The 17,804-nt window shown below is 38.0% G+C and overlaps 1 protein-coding gene across 2 annotated transcripts; it reads left to right on the top strand.

Moving 5' to 3' along the window:
* The first annotated feature begins 3,415 nt into the window (after positions 1-3,415).
* LOC112563706 lies at positions 3,416-9,122 on the top strand. Of its 2 annotated transcripts, XM_025237973.1 has the most exons (6): positions 3,416-3,663; positions 3,765-3,963; positions 4,617-4,782; positions 5,472-5,620; positions 6,930-7,023; positions 8,403-9,122. In XM_025237973.1, exons 2-6 carry the CDS (start codon positions 3,930-3,932, stop codon positions 8,575-8,577), a joined length of 618 nt encoding a protein of 205 aa, XP_025093758.1. In that variant the 5' UTR covers positions 3,416-3,663; positions 3,765-3,929; the 3' UTR covers positions 8,578-9,122. The 2 variants fall into 2 exon arrangements, with proteins under 2 accessions (XP_025093758.1, XP_025093764.1); XM_025237979.1 differs by lacking the exons at positions 3,416-3,663; positions 3,765-3,963 and adding an exon at positions 4,055-4,192.
* Positions 9,123-17,804: the final 8,682 nt, after the last annotated feature.

Genomic DNA, 17,804 nt, shown 5'->3' with positions numbered 1-17,804 from the left:
AACTAAAAGATCTTGCTGTAGTTTCAGTATAATACACAATATACCTGATAAGATTGTTGACTCTCTCGGGTACTTATATTTTTTTAAAAAGCTATATAAAAAATACTTTTATACTATTAAAAAAAATAAAGATAGACGCATATAGTCAAGCCTTTGGTGTTGGTTTGGGTGGGTGGGTAATATACTCTGTTCGCCTGTTACTGAAACCAATATGTCCTATTGCGTCTGGTGTTTTTGAGAAACGAATTGATAATTTTTTACACCAGGCAAGTCTGAGTCATTCGAGATAAAACTCACCGAACTGCTGTGCGACCTCCACATTAATCTGCCCAGCGGCAAGACAGACTGGGAAACAAACGACGACCCAATTAACACCTGTAGCTGGAGAGACATTTGTAACACCCTAAGACAAGGCTTCTCAACCTCGGGTGCGAGATGGACTTTCCGAGGGTACGACCAAGAGCGGCTTCTGTCCTTGTGTGACGAGTCACGAATCACACCCATCCACACACACACATGCATGCACAAATAAATTAGTATACCCAAATGTTACACACCTCTGTCCAACCAAACCTATCTCATACATTAAAAAAATAATAACAACGGGTTTGGTGGAGGCTGGAAATGTCACAGTCGGGGCAGGTAGGTATACTGGGAAAATTACATAATATTACAAAATTAATCTTGCCATAAACATGTCTGGAGTATGAATCTACATATTTATGTTAAAACCCAGCTAGTGTGATGAAAATGCAGGCATCGAACACAGGTAAAGCTGCTGGCAAACCAACTACAGCAGGCTTTTGGACAAAATGTACTGACATTTCGCTTGCTGTGAGAGAAACCTCGTGACTTGCAGGTCACAGACAGCTTAGATGTTCCATCAATACTGTCGGCTGCATGCAAGGTGCTTGTTATTGATCACGTGTCTGAGTCAGAACGACAGGGACTACACAGTTATTCAATTGCCTTTACACTTAACATTTTCTTATATTCTCCTCTCTCTCATCACACACACACAGGGTTATCTTCCCCTCTCGTTGTACCTTTATTTGCTCATTACAAGAGCGTATCAAAAGTATTAAGTAAATTTTTTTTTTTGAATAAAGCCGACTGGCTCGGTCATGGGGTGCCTGACTTATCTGATGTTAGTTTTTTTTATCATCTTTCTTGTTATTTTTCTTCATCGAAATATTTGAAAACGTGTCCTAGGGATTATCTTTTCTTGGGCACATAAAAAAAGATTCAAAACACAACCCAACGTTAGGTTCCATTTGACTTCCTGGGATTTTTTTTTTCGAAATATATTTTAAATTTTTAAATCGTGTTCTCGAATGTACTATCTCTGCACAGCAAGCCTTGTTAAATCGAAAGTAATCGGGTCACCAAGAGTTCTTCCGCTGATCGTATCTAAACGGGCCTGTGCTTGAAAATCTTTATGAATTTCTATGTTTGGACTGTTGACTCACAAGCCAGCCTTTGTTCTCAATCGCTGTTTACGTCGATCGTCATCAGTGACATCGACTATTCATCCGCGCCCACGCAGTTACCCTTCACACGAACTCTTTACCTGCACAACGCATGTTGCGACGACCGTTATGCACACCTGACACCACCTGCAGCGTGTGCAGGTATTTCAGGGAACTTGTGCATTTTCCGTGCCAGGATCTTGAACTCGTCAAACTCGCAGAGACGCAAGTCAGACTGCAGGTACCTGCGACCCCCTGAAGGGACCTTGACAGGTGTGATAGGGAAGAGTGAGACTTTTTACTTCAGGTGCAATGCTTGTTACCACATCTTGCTGCGAAGCTCTCGGCGACAATACTCATTAACACTTCATATTTTCTTATCTCTCTCATACACACACGAGTTACTTTTCTTACAAACACACGTGTATAACTGTAACACGCGATTTCACGTTGCATAGATAAAGAGTAGACAAAATTTCCCTTCTCATTTTCCTGTACCCGAAGGAAATAGTCTGTATGTCTGGATGGATGGTTGGATGGTGCTCAGGAAAAGTTATAGCAGCAAGGTCGGACCCACTGTCAAGTAAATTTACCGTTTATGTGACACGTGCCGACTGTGAAAAAGAGACTTTGCACATGTCTACACATCATATATCAGCAGAAGTCGTATCATGCGCAGTTGTGTCATCCCAGTGATAGTAGACAAGCTTTCAGGATCTGTTCGGGTCACCCTGTGAACACGACTTCGTCTCATTAGTCCTTACACGGGTGAGCCAACTGAAGCACAAGAACAAGACAGGTTGAGAAGTCGTGGACAGCAGACAGGCTTCGACCAGCCAAGGATTTTTTTTTCTGCTTTCTGGGTTTTCGTTTGACTTCCTGGTCATTCTATGCTACATGTACTTCGTTTGCAAGCCTTCTATAACCCGTGTGTACACTTGCGTGATCGACTTGCATGCCAATAAAATTAACCTCTGGGGTCAGCCCCCGAACTCGTCAAAAGCACAATTTTAAAAAAAAAACACACACATGTCCTTGAACTCTTGAAATACTCGTTCTTTCTACGTTTGTTTTTATTTTGCTCCATGTTAATAATTTTTTTAAAAGATTTTACCGGTAACTCGTTCTTATTAGAAGAAAATCAGCAAATATTGACATATCTCCATACAATCTCCTTTCAGCTGAGCCTTTGATGTTGTTGATAATCACACCCAAGTGTGTGTCCAGTTATTTGATCGCCTCACACGCAAAAGTCTTGGAAATGTTTATATGTTGCTTTCTGCAATCTCATGCTTGTGTTAATGCCCTATACCTGTAACACGATAGCGACTCTGGCATATCGATAGCCATTAGGAAACAGCTCATTAAAGTGAAGTACCTTGGATCCATCATGTCCAAAGATGGCAGCTACACGGCACAAATTCGCACAAGGACTGCTATGATAGCAATATTGGCCAAGATGAACAAGATTTAGCACCTAAACACCAAGTTCCTACTGTACAAGTCCCTCACAGTTTCAGAGTGTGTTCAGCCTTCTACTGAAGTTTCAAGCAGCCGAGACGGAACACTACGCCATCTTGGTAGCCGAATAACTATTTTGCAACGACATTACCAGACCGGAACTATATAATTATTTCCTTATTTGATATCTGTTAATATATGCAGGGAACATTCGACACGACTTTAAAATCCGATATAAAATTAATTGGCATGCAGTCATTATGTGGAGCTAGGCGACCGAGGTGACACGGATCCTTCCCACACGTCTGAAGTCGGTTTACCTGTTATATAATCTCACTCGACAAGCCCTCACCTTCTGCCACCCGACCTTCAACACACACACCCTTCCCCAGTTGGCCATTTTGAACATCGATTAATGAAGCGTGACTGTTCCGCGCCATAGGTCTCAGCTATAGTGCAACAGTTCTTACGACAGTTAAAACAAGACCTTTCATCTTTACTATAACCTAACGACATTTTAAAATATTTCTTTTTCTTCTTCCAAAGCTTGCATGCCCACCTGAGATTTTCCTTTGCATGTATGCAACATAGTTTGCAACCATCCGCCAACCCAAGCCGTCGATTGAGCTGCATACCTGCAGCCAGGTAAGCGATCGGCGGGGAGAAGAAAGATTCGCTGATTGGACCGACAACGAGTGTGTCGCGTACGTCGGTTGAAAGTAGGGCATTTCAGGTAGGTTCTTCGAACTGATCGTCTTCCCACCTGCTTCACTCAGGTAGTAAGACAAGTCGGGTGACCTCAAAAAAAAAAAAAAAAATTTGTGCTTTCCGCAGGTAAGCTTCGCTGCTTCTCAAGTGACTGACGAACGCGTCAACCCACGCAACCGCCCTGTCATTCGAGACCGGCAGTGTCACTCGCTGGAGGGTTTGTCACATCCGTCGGGTCCTCGTCCTACAGCGGGCTTCCTTGATTCCTTTCGAGCGCTGGAAAGTGGGAAAATGTTTCTCTTCATCATCACGCTATCGCTTGCAGGTGAGCAGCCCTTGGTCAACAGTCAATAGCACTCAACTAGTCCTTTCTACCTGTTGTTCGGTCCTTGTCGCGAGTTGTTGTCGGAAATAGCAATGCAGACGCTTCCTCCACCCGCCCCTGTGCAATGAGATTAGCAGCTCGCCGGGGAGGTTTGTCATCGGGGAATTGTAATGGCGTTGCATAGATGTTGGCTGCAGTCACACCCGATCTCGGAGTTCTTAAATGCAATGTGCGCGAATTTAATTGCAATTGAATTTAAAAAAATAAATTTTCCATGGGACAAATTGAGAAACAGACATAGACTGATGCAAGTTTTATCATGGACATGTACAGATGATGATGCTAGTGATAGGGAAGATACTTCAAACTTCTTATTAAATTATTTAAAATTACAGTCAGTATATTTAAACTGCTTACTTCCAGTCCTGTCAAGTTCTTGCTTACTTTCAAAGTGATGCTAATATGTATACACAGACCTGTGTCCAGGTGATTTTATGGGCATCACTTGTTTGTTAATTGCTGGTGTTAAATTTTGTGAGTGCAAGTTGAGGTTCAATGAGATGCTCCATATTTTTGCTTCAGGTATGTGGATGATTTCAATGAGCATAATTTCTTCCAGCTGTTTTAATGTTTACTGTTATTGTGATGTATAGGCACTCAGCTAATCTTGAGTGAAGACCCAACCTGTACAGACGAGCACATACCAAGCTGCATGAAAAGTTACTTAAGTAACTTTACCGATCACCCAGCTGAACTAAATGATTACAAACAATTGACAGACCTTACCATTCTCTGGAATAATCTGCATACAATCTGCAGGTAATTGTGGTAGTTATTAATGTCCATTCAGAAAATGTAATACATGCAAATGTATGCAGTGTAATTTTAATTAATGTTGTAGATGCTAGTACGTCCATATATTATAACAAACTAAATGAAAATAATTTGTGAAAATATTTACACTCAGTTGGTGCTGTACCTTCTACATCTGGCAAATTTTCTTTTCCCAAACATACATTGTATGGGCACAGTTTGCTTATAGCACTATAAACTGTATTTCTCACAAATGAAAAGAGATATGTAGATACTTTTTGTAAATATATTTTTTGTTCCCAATTTAACATACTGTAAATTTCAGACTATAAGCTGCAGCTTTTTATTTTTCAATGAGCTTCATGTTAAAGTGTTAACTGTTCACATTTTTAAATCAAAGTTGCATACAATTGAAGTATTCAGGCCAGTCGAAGCACACATCCTCATCATGCCGAAAATGAGAAAAAATGATTACAATGCAGCTTTCAAGTTAGCATGTTTGTGGCTTATAAACCAGTGCAGCTTATTTGTGAAAATGTTTTTTTTAAATTTAGTGGTTGCGGCTTATATGCAGGTGTGCTCAACAGACTGAAATTTTCAGTAGCCTTATAGAAATAAGTACAATCTCACGCAACTTTACAGTGTATGTTCATGCTATTGTTTGAGCTGAAAACTACATTTTATTGTTAATACAGTCACTCCGATGCCGTTCAACAATACTATCACTGTGTCTTCACTGAGCTGTCTGCCTGCTTTCGAAAGGATAATGATTCTCGACAAGATGAACTACCTGATGCTTCTCGGATTTCTCAAGCGTTCAAAGATTTGTGTGATTCACACACAGGTAAAGAATGTTACAAATTCTTTCATTAATAGATTTTTTTTCTGCAAGAAGCTTAGGACAGCTGTGGCTGAGATAAAAATAAATGTAGTCATATAACCTTATGGTCGAATATGTAGTTTATTGGGCTCATTCAAAGAGATTAGTATGCAACATATTACAAGGAAAATACATAATGTATACAATAGATAAAGCATAGAGTAACATTTCTTTTCTTTGTCTCTAAATTTAAAAGCTTGGGAAGATTGCACATTATTATCTTATCTATTAAGTTTGATGTAATATATTTTTTGAATGAAACTTTTTTTAAAGATCTATCAGACATGGACAGCATAAATATAAAATGAAACTCATCCTATTCATCGATATGACACAAATGACATGGTCATTAAGGAGTGAGATATTAAGAGACCCCGCTTATCTGTAGGGCCAGCATCATTTGGGAGGGCTATGTGGATCTCCTGTCCCTTAATGCTTTTCCCATCCATCAAGTGTGGGTTCAGACACTATTGCTGTAACTACTAAACTGTCCATTTTTTCTTAACTTTGATAGAGTGACGTGCTTTGTTGAATTTTGAAGAGACTAGTTTTAGGAAAATGGGGGTGGGTGCATGTCTTATTATTTAGCAGCTTTTAAAGCAGCTGCGAATTATAGTTGTAGCACTGAAAAACTGAAAAGTTTCTTTTCAAACCAGACTTTCTTTTCCTGTTATGGTTCTTTCCTGCGCACTACAAGTCTACTTATTATGTCATGGAACAAGAGACTTCCTGTTATGGTTCATTTCGAAAGTTTTGAAATGTTCAAATTGAAAAAAGAATTTATATTTTCTTATTACATATCTATATACATGAAGAAGTCGATTTAGCAGACAAAAGAGATGCAACTGTTAAAAAAAACATGCTGATATAATGCTAGACCATTACATTACTCAAAGAGTCATCCATTCAGCAGGAGTCGGTGGGATAGATATGTGTGAGAAAATATATGCATAGCTTAAATAATTTGTCATGGAAGCTGATAAATTTTTAAGAGATCTTTTCTTGAAATGTGATAGGTTATTTTGTCTGGTGTGATAAAAACTAGATAAAACAAACTCAATGAGATATATGTCAAGTCAGAAATTTTATTTCTTAGATGTTAAGTTTGGCAGGAAGGGAATGTGCTTTTTATTGCTATGCAAGATTTGTTGTCAGTGAGTTTCTCTTATCAAGTCTGTTTGAAGTAACTTGTCGGTAGCTGAAGTTTACTTTTGGCATGAAAGGCGAGAAAGTATTTTATCATTAACTGGAATTTTATCTTAATTTTCACCAGATATCAACCAGACTTGTTTTGACAACACCATTACTGGTGCTCAATCCTGTTACGTGACTACACGTAAGGATACACAAGAATCTGTTGACTGCAAGTAAGATGATGTTTTATCTTGTATTTTCTTTGGGTTTAGTGCAATAGTCTGAGACAATCTTTTTTGGGTGTGATTGTTGCTTCTAAGGGTTGTGCATTATAAGTGTTTTATTGTAGTTGGACATCTTGAGTTGTGTGCAAGACTTCCATCCACAGGATGAGCCTTCCTTTCCAGTTTGAAAAAAAAATGCCATGATTTTTAAGAAGTTGCATTGCATTGTCATGTTTTATTGGATGACATTTAACAACCCACTAACAGTGGCAGTCATAAGCCATATTTCTGGAGTTAAACAAAAAAATTTTTAACAGATTTCCATGTTTACCTAAGGATCAGTTAAAAACAAGGATGTAAATAAGGGGCCAAAAGCGATTGATGGCAAAATATCTCCCTATAAATGGCTGGAAAAATCTGCCAGAATGATGTATTAGCTGAGCAGACTTAAAAGGGAAATAGACCACTGTGCCTTTAGTTTATGAACCATGCATTTAAACATATTCAAACTCAAGCTTAATGCTCAAGCTCAAACTGCATATTCAATGTGCAGAAGTTAACTCTGTCCATCTTTTGTCACAAATTGTGATGCAAGGTTACAAAAAACTTCAAGACTTTAATGCAGCTATGGTGGCATTCATTAAATCTTGATTGCTTTGATGGATAATCTCATCCTTCTTCTTGAGTTCAGATTTTCCCTTGTTCAGTTTTTCTTTGACTGCGTATCTAACAGGCTGTCATTTTTATTGCACATTGGTGAAAGAATCTGCTAAAATGTGATTCACAGGCAATTGATGGTTTTCAGTGTCTGTTTAACTCATGGCAGTTTTTTAGTTTCTGGCTGCCTGCATTACACAAAGGGCATCAGCTGGAAAGTTAGTTTGCATATCGTTACCCACTCTTTTATTTTGCAGATTCTATTTTTTTATTTTTAAGTTTTCTTGCTTCTATGTTATAAAAATTTTGTACAGTTAAACTTTAATTTTTCAAGGCTGTGTACATTTAGTAGGGAGCATACTGCCACTTCCTTGCCTGGCAGAGGAGTGCAAATTTTGCAGTATATTAAAAATCCAGTTAAACACATACTCTTAAATATTTTACAGGAAAATGAAACTGTCTTATATACTGCCAGATTCGTGAAGCCTTGTGATAGAACATAAACCTGGTGATATGTATCAAAATTTATTAGACTTTACACATGCTTTAAAATGTTACAAGGAATAGGTTGATACCTTGTGTTTCTGATGATGAATACTCAGTTGTAGGTAGCATTCTCAGCAACATCCTTATTTGAATTTTACGATTTGTTGAAAGTGGTGATGTATGCTTAATGTGTGAAAGAGATTAGGTACAGCAAAATGAGTTTTATTTTTGTCTTATGCTTGCAGATCATTTGAATTACTACTGAAGTGCTTTGAGGAACAACGCGACTGTGAAGGATACCAAGTCATTGAGGGGTTTTTCATGAGTACAGACCCTGCTGTGTGTGCAGGAAATGTACAGCAGCTAACATTGTCTCTGCTTTTGCTTGCTTTTGTTGCTTTTTTCTTGAAAAATGATTAGATGTCAGTTTTACTTTTTTTTATATAAGCTCATCATTAAACATTTTATCCTTTTTACTTGCACAGATTACTCAAGAGGCAAAATAACTGTGCTTCTCTTTACTTTTTTGCAAAGAGAGCATACTATGCTAGTTTCATGAATGTTTGAAAGTCAGAAAATGTCAAATGACTTTAAAATATTTTTTGTATTGACATCATAAAAATGAATCATAAATAGTAGTTGTCATGATTGTCAAGTTTCGCCCCTTGGTAAATGTTGTGGGCATGATTTGAAGTTATACAGTAAAAGCTCCTTATTAAAACTTACTAAAATCCACCAAAATCAGGTCATTACTGAGAGGGGTCTTAATAGGGAAGTTGACCAGCCTGCTTTCATTCCAAGAACAATGACTTCAAATACCCATAGATTCAAGTTTATTTATCTAAATGTTGGAAAAAAAACTCTTAAAGCCATATCATAATGTTTTTTCTTTTAGTTAGTTTTTTTTTTGTTGTTTTTTTTTAGGGGGAGTCATTTTCATTGCTTATTTTGCAATAGTTACACTTGATTGAAATAGTTGCTTATTTTGCAAAAGTTACAAAAAAAGTATACATGGGTAAATTATTCACCTACAATGATTTAAACAAGAAACATTTCGCCTCGGATCTCTTCCACATTTTAACCTTGTAGAGGTAAAAGGAGCCATGCAATGTAGGTCATGCCTTGCGAAAAATAGAATCATGTCCTGTCTGTGCAAACCTTGCTTTAGGTCTCTTGCAAAGCTCGGAGAGAAAACCCCCGCAAAGTGCTGTACATTGCAACGTGAGAATAGCACTTTAGGGCGAAGTGGGGAACTTGAAAGTTTTATTTTTGTAGTAACAATGCCATGCCCAGACTCTGTGGACACTGTTTATTTACCCCAAAATATCTTTGCCACCATTTTTTAACTATGGTTACAGGAGTAAAACAAGATCTGTGGGATCTGGACACCACTTAATAACTTAAGAAACAAGACACAAAAAGACAATGAATGGAGGCTGGTCATTTCAGCCCAATACTCTATCGCTGCATCTATATCGACCTCCTACCTGAGTCAGATTGGCCCTGTCATGACCAATTATCATCCCATATAAGACTACATTGTCCCCAAACTGAAAATTGTTTCCGCCCAGGCTAAATGAGTTCCCAGTCATCAATACCTGTTTGATGCTAATTGAGTTTTTGCATGTGCATTTAATATAAACGTCCAAACTAAAGAATAAATGATGACAAAGGCTTTAAAAAATCATTAAAGACAAAAGTGTGTTTATTCGCAGCTAAGATTTCTTTAAATGTGTGTTGTATGTTGGTAATAATTGACGTTAATATCTACTTATGTCTTCAGTGATTATCTTTTGCATCTGGGTAAATTTTACTTTCAGTGTTGAGATTTATGGTGATCTTGTCTGGACTAAGTGAGGTGGTTGATAAGGCTGGGGTGATATAGTTTTGGGTTGAAATGGCCAATGAACAAAAATTCTCTTTCAAAATATGCTTAGTTTATTTTATTTCTGCAGAAAGTCACGATATAAGGCAAACAGATGTCCAAAGGCAGTCTATTTTCAAATGTGCTTATTTTTGCAGAATGTAATTTCTGCCAAAAAAGAAATCCAATACAGGTCACATTGGAGAGGTAGTCAGAACATAAAATATCTTCATCCAATTTTAATTCTCCATTTGTAATCATTTGTGCTGGCACTTAAATGTCCCTTTCACAAGTATTAAAAATCTGTACACATGATTTTTTTTTATGTTCATGGTAATTTATAGAAGATTAGTTATGAAGTGTAATGAACAGTCACTCAGACAACATAATATTCCTTCAGAGAAAAGTAAACACAGAATTGTGGTTGTCAGTTGCAGTAAAGGGCATATTGTATGAGCAGCAACGAATGTGTTGTTGCATGTTGTATAATCCTTCAACAAATTAGGCAGGTCATAGGTGATAAAGCTGAAAATACCTGCCCAGTGAGAGATAATACTCTGCACTTCCTGTGGCAGGAATCAAAAACAACAGAAACTAAAGTTCAAGCAAAGCCACAAATGCAGAGTCTGCTGCAGTTGCAACCAACAACATTAAGTAGAGGAGCATGAAAGAAGTCATGCCAGCTAAGTGCAGCTCATTCACAAAGATTTTGAGTATTATAGCTATTGTATTATGCTTTTTATGTAAGTGTTATTTCCAGGTTTTATTCTGACAAAAGATGTGAATGTGCTGTTATTAGTGTATCATGGATGACAATGGGTTGATCTATTGCTAATATTAATGTCCTTTTGCAGCAAATAGACTCCAAAGTTTTGATCACCTTGAGGTCGTTTAAATTTTATTTTTTATGGCACCATTACTCTGAAAGTTTTTATTTTGAAGCGTTCTCTTTATCTCTGATAGTAGAGCCTTTATATCAATCAGAGGTACTTTCAGATGTAGTTATTTATCAGCCTTTACTCCTGTATTAATGTTTTTCAGTGAACCATAAAGCAGATGGTAGAATTGATGCAGGCTGGGGCACTCAAAAAATGAAGAGGCTTATTTGTGTTTTGTTTATTGTTTTTATCACTACTGCATGCTCAGTGAGTTTATGCTTTGTTGGCTTCAACAAAAGGCTGAAACATATATACATATAGATATATAGACACATCAATTATTCACACAAGGAACCTATTAAGTATTGGCCCCTCTACTGTTCCTCTACAACCAATCCCTTTCGGATGCATTTTTGTTGAAAGCATTCTCAGGAGATGTCGTATCACCATAAACACAAGTTTTTATTCCTGGTACATATTGAAATAGTTTATAACTCAGTATTTCCCAGATTGATTGTCATCCATCATTCTTTCAGTGGTATGCTGGAGACATTTGAACCAAACTTCAACACTGGTCTCCATCATTGTTTGCTCATTTTGTAGAATGTAGAAGACAAAGGGGGCTTTAAAGGACTAAATCAAAGCCAGAGATTAACCAAACATCACAAAACAAATATTTTATTAAACATAACACCATCTAAGTAGATTCAGTCACCATGCTTTATTAGTAGAGTCTACCACTAATCTCCTGTTTGTATGTGTCTCTGCTTGATTGCTGCCAAGGATATACACAATGAACTTGCCTTTTTTCACTGGTGATGTTTGGGTTAGTTTTGTTTTGGGGTTTTTCTTTTTAACCTGTAGTCTTCATTGTCATATATCGAAGAGGGTTCATTGGCAATACCATCTGTAATTATATCACCATAATGAAGGTGTATGCAAGGACAAGTTTGTGCAAGTGTAATTTGAAGACGTTTCTGTTCTATCTTGTGTGAACTACACCAGTCATCACCACAAAACTTGTTGACGATCATGCATTGCTCCATATCGTTTCCTGCCAAAATAGCAGATCTCCTTCTGTGGGATTCATAGACAAGTTAAATCTGTCTGATCAAGCATAGCTGGAAACAGGATGACATTACTTGCCACTTGGAGAGCTGCATAGTACCTTCCTACTGGGTTCCAAAATACCTTCATGCATCGTGTACTTCAGAGATAGTAAAAGTAATTGGCAAATATTGTTTGACATGCTTTCCTCACCTTAACAGCATGAATCTGAAGTGAGTATGCATGTGGTCGAGCCACAGTTTCCAATCTGTGACTCTTCTTGACTCGTATGCTCTATGCAAGATACCTTTGGTGGCAGTATCTTGCATGCTAATAGTGCATTGTGCACTGTAAGCTTAAGTACATCTCTTAGTCTGTGCTATGTTTAAGTGCAGTGAGCTTGTGTGGTGGAAAATGCGCTGTATAAGTGACCTCTTGCAGATTATAAGAATAAAAGGAAGCAGTAAGGCAAAAGATCTATGGTGTGGCACTCAGGGTTACATCCCTGCAGTCTGCCTTTCTATTCTGAGCTTGCCACATATTCTGTCAAATGTTTGTGGCACCATGACTATTGGTAATTATAGAATAAAATTGAGAACATATTTCTGTATTGTCAGTTACACACCTACACTGAGCAAGATAAATGTAGCAATGAGTTAGCCAAATATCACAAAACAGAAATGTTTGTTCATGTCAAGTTTCATCTAGCAGTGTTCTGGGGGGGTTCTTGATCGCTACTTTTCACTCTATTCCTTTAGGGCAGTTGAAATATAAGATTTTTTGTACATATATCTTTTTTCTTCATTGCTTCAGCGTGGCTCAGATATGACTGCTTTATCTTAGAACATCTGCTTTTCACTTTGTGTCACCGATTTCATGATAATGTGTTGATTTGGACAAGTGTTTGTCTTGTGATGGCCAGTCTGACAGTGTGCTTTTCATGAACAGCATAAGAAATTAACAGTGTAAATTCCAAGCCTTTTGTTACTTTGATAGGATTAGAATTCATTTTGCAGATTTTTAATGTTCATCCATGTTGCAGCTTCGTGTCAATAAAGAATTCCTTTATAATGTGTCTTTGGTTTTGGGTTTGTTCATCGATGGACATCACAAGCTAAAAAACTTGAATCATGCTTACCATCATACAAGACACACTATTGACATGTAAGCTATATAATTATTATTCGTTAGCGCGAACCAGCAGAAAAGGGGAGACAACAGCAGAGAAAAGTTCCTCAAGGCATTAGTCTCCCTTGCTATGCTCAGTATGATCCTGTAATAATCTTGAAAATTTCTAGCTCGGGGTTATTTATTTACCCTTTGTTGATTCTTATCCTTTCAACTGTTATCTTTATGATTTTTTTATAATGAAAGGTTTATATGCCTTTGTATAGTATATTAATACTCTTTTGTCATGGACGTGTGTACCGCGACATGAAAATGAAAGTAACTATATATAGGGTAAATTAGGTACGTCGTAGTTTTCTCCACTTACGATTATGTATAATTTTATGAGAAAACTACGACGTACTTACATTAAGTGTTTTCATTTTCATGACATGGGACACACGTCTGTGAGAGCTTAATTTGTCAGACCAGCAAGAGAATTAAAAACTTGAGACATATACGTAGAGCTTTATTGGGAAGACAAGTTGTCTTCTAATGTCAATATAAATTATAATACTCTATTATCAGTTGGTATCAAGCGATGAATAACAACCTTTATAGGTCAGACATGGAGCCAGGATGATACTCAGAAATACTGCTTGTCAATTAAAAGGATCATAAACAAGGGCAAGTCACAAGGCTTTTTCATGACATTATGGAGAAAGAATTAAACAATGGGATGTCCTGTGTAAACAATGACTAATGAAAGTAAGTAAAGGCAGACAGTGCATGTACACCCCACCCTTCACTGGCTTGTGGACAATCTCGGGAAAGAAGAATTCATTTGCCAAGTGACATTGATTGAGGAACATGTCCTGATGATAGCCGCCATGCACATACTCGACAAGTACCAACCACACACACACATTCACAAACGTCATTTAATTACTCGCACTATCATATGAACACCCAAAGAATGACTTCTTCGATCTATACATACTATATACCCTGCTGCCTTGCCGTAATACAGCCTTAGTTGCTCCATGGGTCGGCTCGCTCTCTGTCACATAAACCCTTACAAAATATCATAATGCTAACAAGTATCGGCATCAGCGGGCGGACAACATGAACTCCTACTTGCAACAGTATAGTCTTAATCGGTGTAAAGCTGGTCTGGTTAAAATAACTGGTTGACCATGTGACCCGAGATTTTATAAATAATTACATTTTTTGCACTTCTGTTTGTATACTTGTCCTCACGCGATTAGCTCTCTGTGTCTGTACACACGCATAAGAATTATGAGTTGTGTCTGAGTTTTGTGTGTAAGCGTGAAAAGAAAGGAAAAGAAAAAGTTCTCGTTGGTAAATGCAAACATTTATAGGAATTAAATCAGTTGACGATGAAACCATATAGGGAGGAAAAGAAGCAAGACTGTTGTTGTTGTTTTCACTGGCAAAAAGTAGGACAGATTGAACCTTGGGGCGACGACCTTTGCTTAATTGTTACCGGGTTCACGTACGACCAACGCCATGTGATAAAAGTGCACGTCGCACGACTGATTTCTCCTAGAACGTCTACTAGTTAAGGGGAGGTAACTCTATAATGTGTGTGATTTTCCTGACATGACAAAAACGATAGTGTCCCTTACTCCATCATGCGACTATGCTTTTTTTTAAAATCTAGATCTACACTATAAGGCGAGGGGATGAGAGAGTTCAATTTTATACACTTCTAAAACATAATGTAAAAAAATTAAGTTTGACCTAGATCAGATAGGAACACTAACCCATGCCGTACTAACACAGTGCACTGTCCACACTAATTGCTTTGTCTCTAGTGACTTGGGGTTGTCTCATTCTCGTGCGATGAATGCACGGACAAAACGGAAAAATCAGTTATCTTGGCCAACTCCTCGTTGAACCTCGAGTTGCACAAATGAGGTTTGGTTACGTTCCCCAGTCCCAGCAGTGTGTGCATGACCTGTCCCACTAACACAACCTCGGGTCACTCCACTATTCACCTTTTTTTTAAAAAAATGAAAACTAATTTGTAGAGTAGGTGCCAGCGTTACAATGTGGTGCGTTAACATAGTAATTGTCAATGAAAAGTAACTGTAAAGGGTCAGCCTTTTACGGCCAGACAACATGTTGCAGCTCATACAACCGAAATTAGCTGCCATTAAGACACAGAAACAAAACAGAAACGACCTTTTTTGTTACTATAATGTTCATTTTTGCATAAATTTGTAAGCATTTCCACAATTACTACTAAAGCTTTTTATAAACGTTTCTACATCACTAAATAGTTCTATTCATATAAATGTGCTTGGATACGCGCGCGAGTGTGTGTGTGTGTGAGTGTGTGTGGGGGGAATGTTTCAGTATGTATCTTGGTAAACCAGGTACACACTCGGGTTACGACGAATTCTCTTAGTTTTCAGAATTTGAGGTGGGGGTTAGAGTTGGGTTAGAGTTACAATTTCAGTAGGGCTAGAGGGGTAGGGTTGGGTAAGTATAGAGGGTTAACGGCAGATAATAGCAAACTTGGAACTGAATTTCTTGTTCAATTTTTTATAGGGAGACTTGAAAATGTATAGTTTAATGATTTTATTTGGTTTGGAGTCCTGAATGCATACAATAGTGCATGCGAGAGAGAAAGAGAGTGTGTGTGTGTAGATAAATAGGTAGAAATAGACACGTTTGAGAATGACTTGCAAAACTCGTCTTTTGCGTTGCCTAGTATTTTTTTTATTCGGTTGGTGTAGACTCTAGAGGTCTTAGATAAGGTGTAGACAACTATAGGTACAAAAGACTTATCTTTCGACATCCACAGATAAACAAAATCTTATGTTATTTATACATATGTGTGTTGTTTTTTAACACAATTACCGGAATACTGTTTGACGCAGTATGTGACAAACTAGTCAAAATAAATTTTGTAACTTTTTCTATTGCAAGCACGCATACACGCATACACGCACACTCACAGACTACATAATACTGGATTTGGTAATATCATCGGATTTTTTTGTATGTGACCTTCGTAGAACTTTAAAATAAACCGATTATGTACCAAAGCAGAGAACCGCCCTAATACGTTGCAGAATTATATGTCTCCTACAAAATTAATAACATCTTAATTGAAAGCGGATTATTCGTATCGAAAGGACTTTTTGGTAAGGAAACAATCGAACACAATCAGCAAACTGCATCTGTTAGCGCAAGGGTTTACAAACATAAGTACGCTTATTTTAAGCCAGGATTAAAAGCCAATGCACGGATTATGACCGATTATTGTAATAAGTATGGAGCTGATCTTTCGTAGAATCACACAGTGGTCGGTTACTATGAATCACCCGTGGGTTTTTTCCCAGCCGCTCCATCATTATGTTTTGTTTAATTTATTTCTTTATCAGTCATTGCCTCACTTAGACAACTTGAGGATCAAAACAAAATATGGGTAAAAACATAATTTTATTTGTCACATATTGTAACATCTTATAGCAGTGGATCGTGTCATCCAGCTGAATAGTTTATTATTCTGTGTGTGTGCGTGAAGGTTCTAAGGTTTTGTGAGATTTCTGAAGTTCAGCCAAATGTTATTGCGATTATCACATTTGATTCGCAAACATTCTTAGAACGAAAGTGTCAACAGTTTCTAAGAGGATCGGTGAACTGTGTTAAATCATCTTGGTTGTCGTGCCTCTCGCTACTTGTCAAGCCTCCTGCGACCTTTTTGACTTGACTGCTGTACTGAGCACCCACAAGACCAAACTGAATTGTTATCAAAGTCAAGTTGACTATTCACCCACACAACAAATTCACCAAAAGAATATTTTTAGGGACTTGCTCACTGTTGGTACAAAAACAAATAATAAAAATGTAGAAAATATTGAATAGGAAGGTGGCTTTGCGATTGTTTAGAGCAGTATATAAAGCTGAGGCAGCTTCCACTGGCCCATGGAACGTCCGAATATTACACCGATGAAAAGGTGAAAGAACCCCAGTTCCGGTGGGGTATTGTGTGACTGGCAGAGGTCAGATCATCAGGCACTCTGCAGATGATTTGGTCCCTAACAAAACTTCATCACTCTTCTTCCAAGACATCTCAACGATCCCAAAACAAGATCATAACCAGGAGCTGACATGGTGACCATAACCTTGTTCTCACGAGTCTGAAGTTGCTATACTAAACAGAAGGGCTGAATAGAGAGAGCTACGACCCGTGCAACTTCCAACTGACAACAAACCCTAACATTCTCCCCAGCATCCCGACTAGAACCAGCAAACCTGCAAGTTTGCGAAGGAAGTGTTGAAAGAACGATAAACAGTGTGAAAGTGGGGCATCACCTGGCGTTGACAAGGTAGAGACAAAGAAACAACAACGGTCCTTACTCTGTGCCACAATCTGGACACACAAAGAATGACCTGACAAACGGACACTAGGTGTAGATGCTCCTCCGAACACAAAGGTTGCTTGCCTCACACTACCTTCAGCTATTCCAAGAAGATTCGCTAACATGTAGGCTCTCTCTAAAGCGAACTGTGTGCTTCTTCAGCCCGTCTCTAACGCCAAACAGTTTTAAAAAAATTATAAAATAAAAATATCTGGAATTTAGTCATGAGGTACATGACAGTTACAGAAACTACATTTACATACCAGCTCGTGTATTTAACTTCAGTAACATGCAGACAGGTCTGACGAGAACTGGGGGAGACAGGGGGCGGGGGTCTGGTGTGAAGGGAACCCA

This window comes from Pomacea canaliculata, linkage group LG1 (assembly GCF_003073045.1).
Source record: "Pomacea canaliculata isolate SZHN2017 linkage group LG1, ASM307304v1, whole genome shotgun sequence".
In the NCBI taxonomy this organism is placed as follows: Eukaryota; Metazoa; Mollusca; class Gastropoda; order Architaenioglossa; family Ampullariidae; genus Pomacea; species Pomacea canaliculata.
This window is presented reverse-complemented; position numbering and strand designations above follow the sequence as displayed.

What these genes read in the sequence shown, in the direction of transcription:
- LOC112563706 (XM_025237973.1), top strand. Translation starts at nt 3,930, where the DNA reads ATGTTTCTCTTCATCATCACGCTATCGCTTGCAG. An exon ending in CATCACGCTATCGCTTGCAG is followed by an intron (nt 3,964 to 4,616) that starts GTGAGCAGCCCT and finishes TGTGATGTATAG; the next exon opens with GCACTCAGCTAATCTTGAGT. An exon ending in CAAGAATCTGTTGACTGCAA is followed by an intron (nt 7,024 to 8,402) that starts GTAAGATGATGT and finishes TTATGCTTGCAG; the next exon opens with ATCATTTGAATTACTACTGA.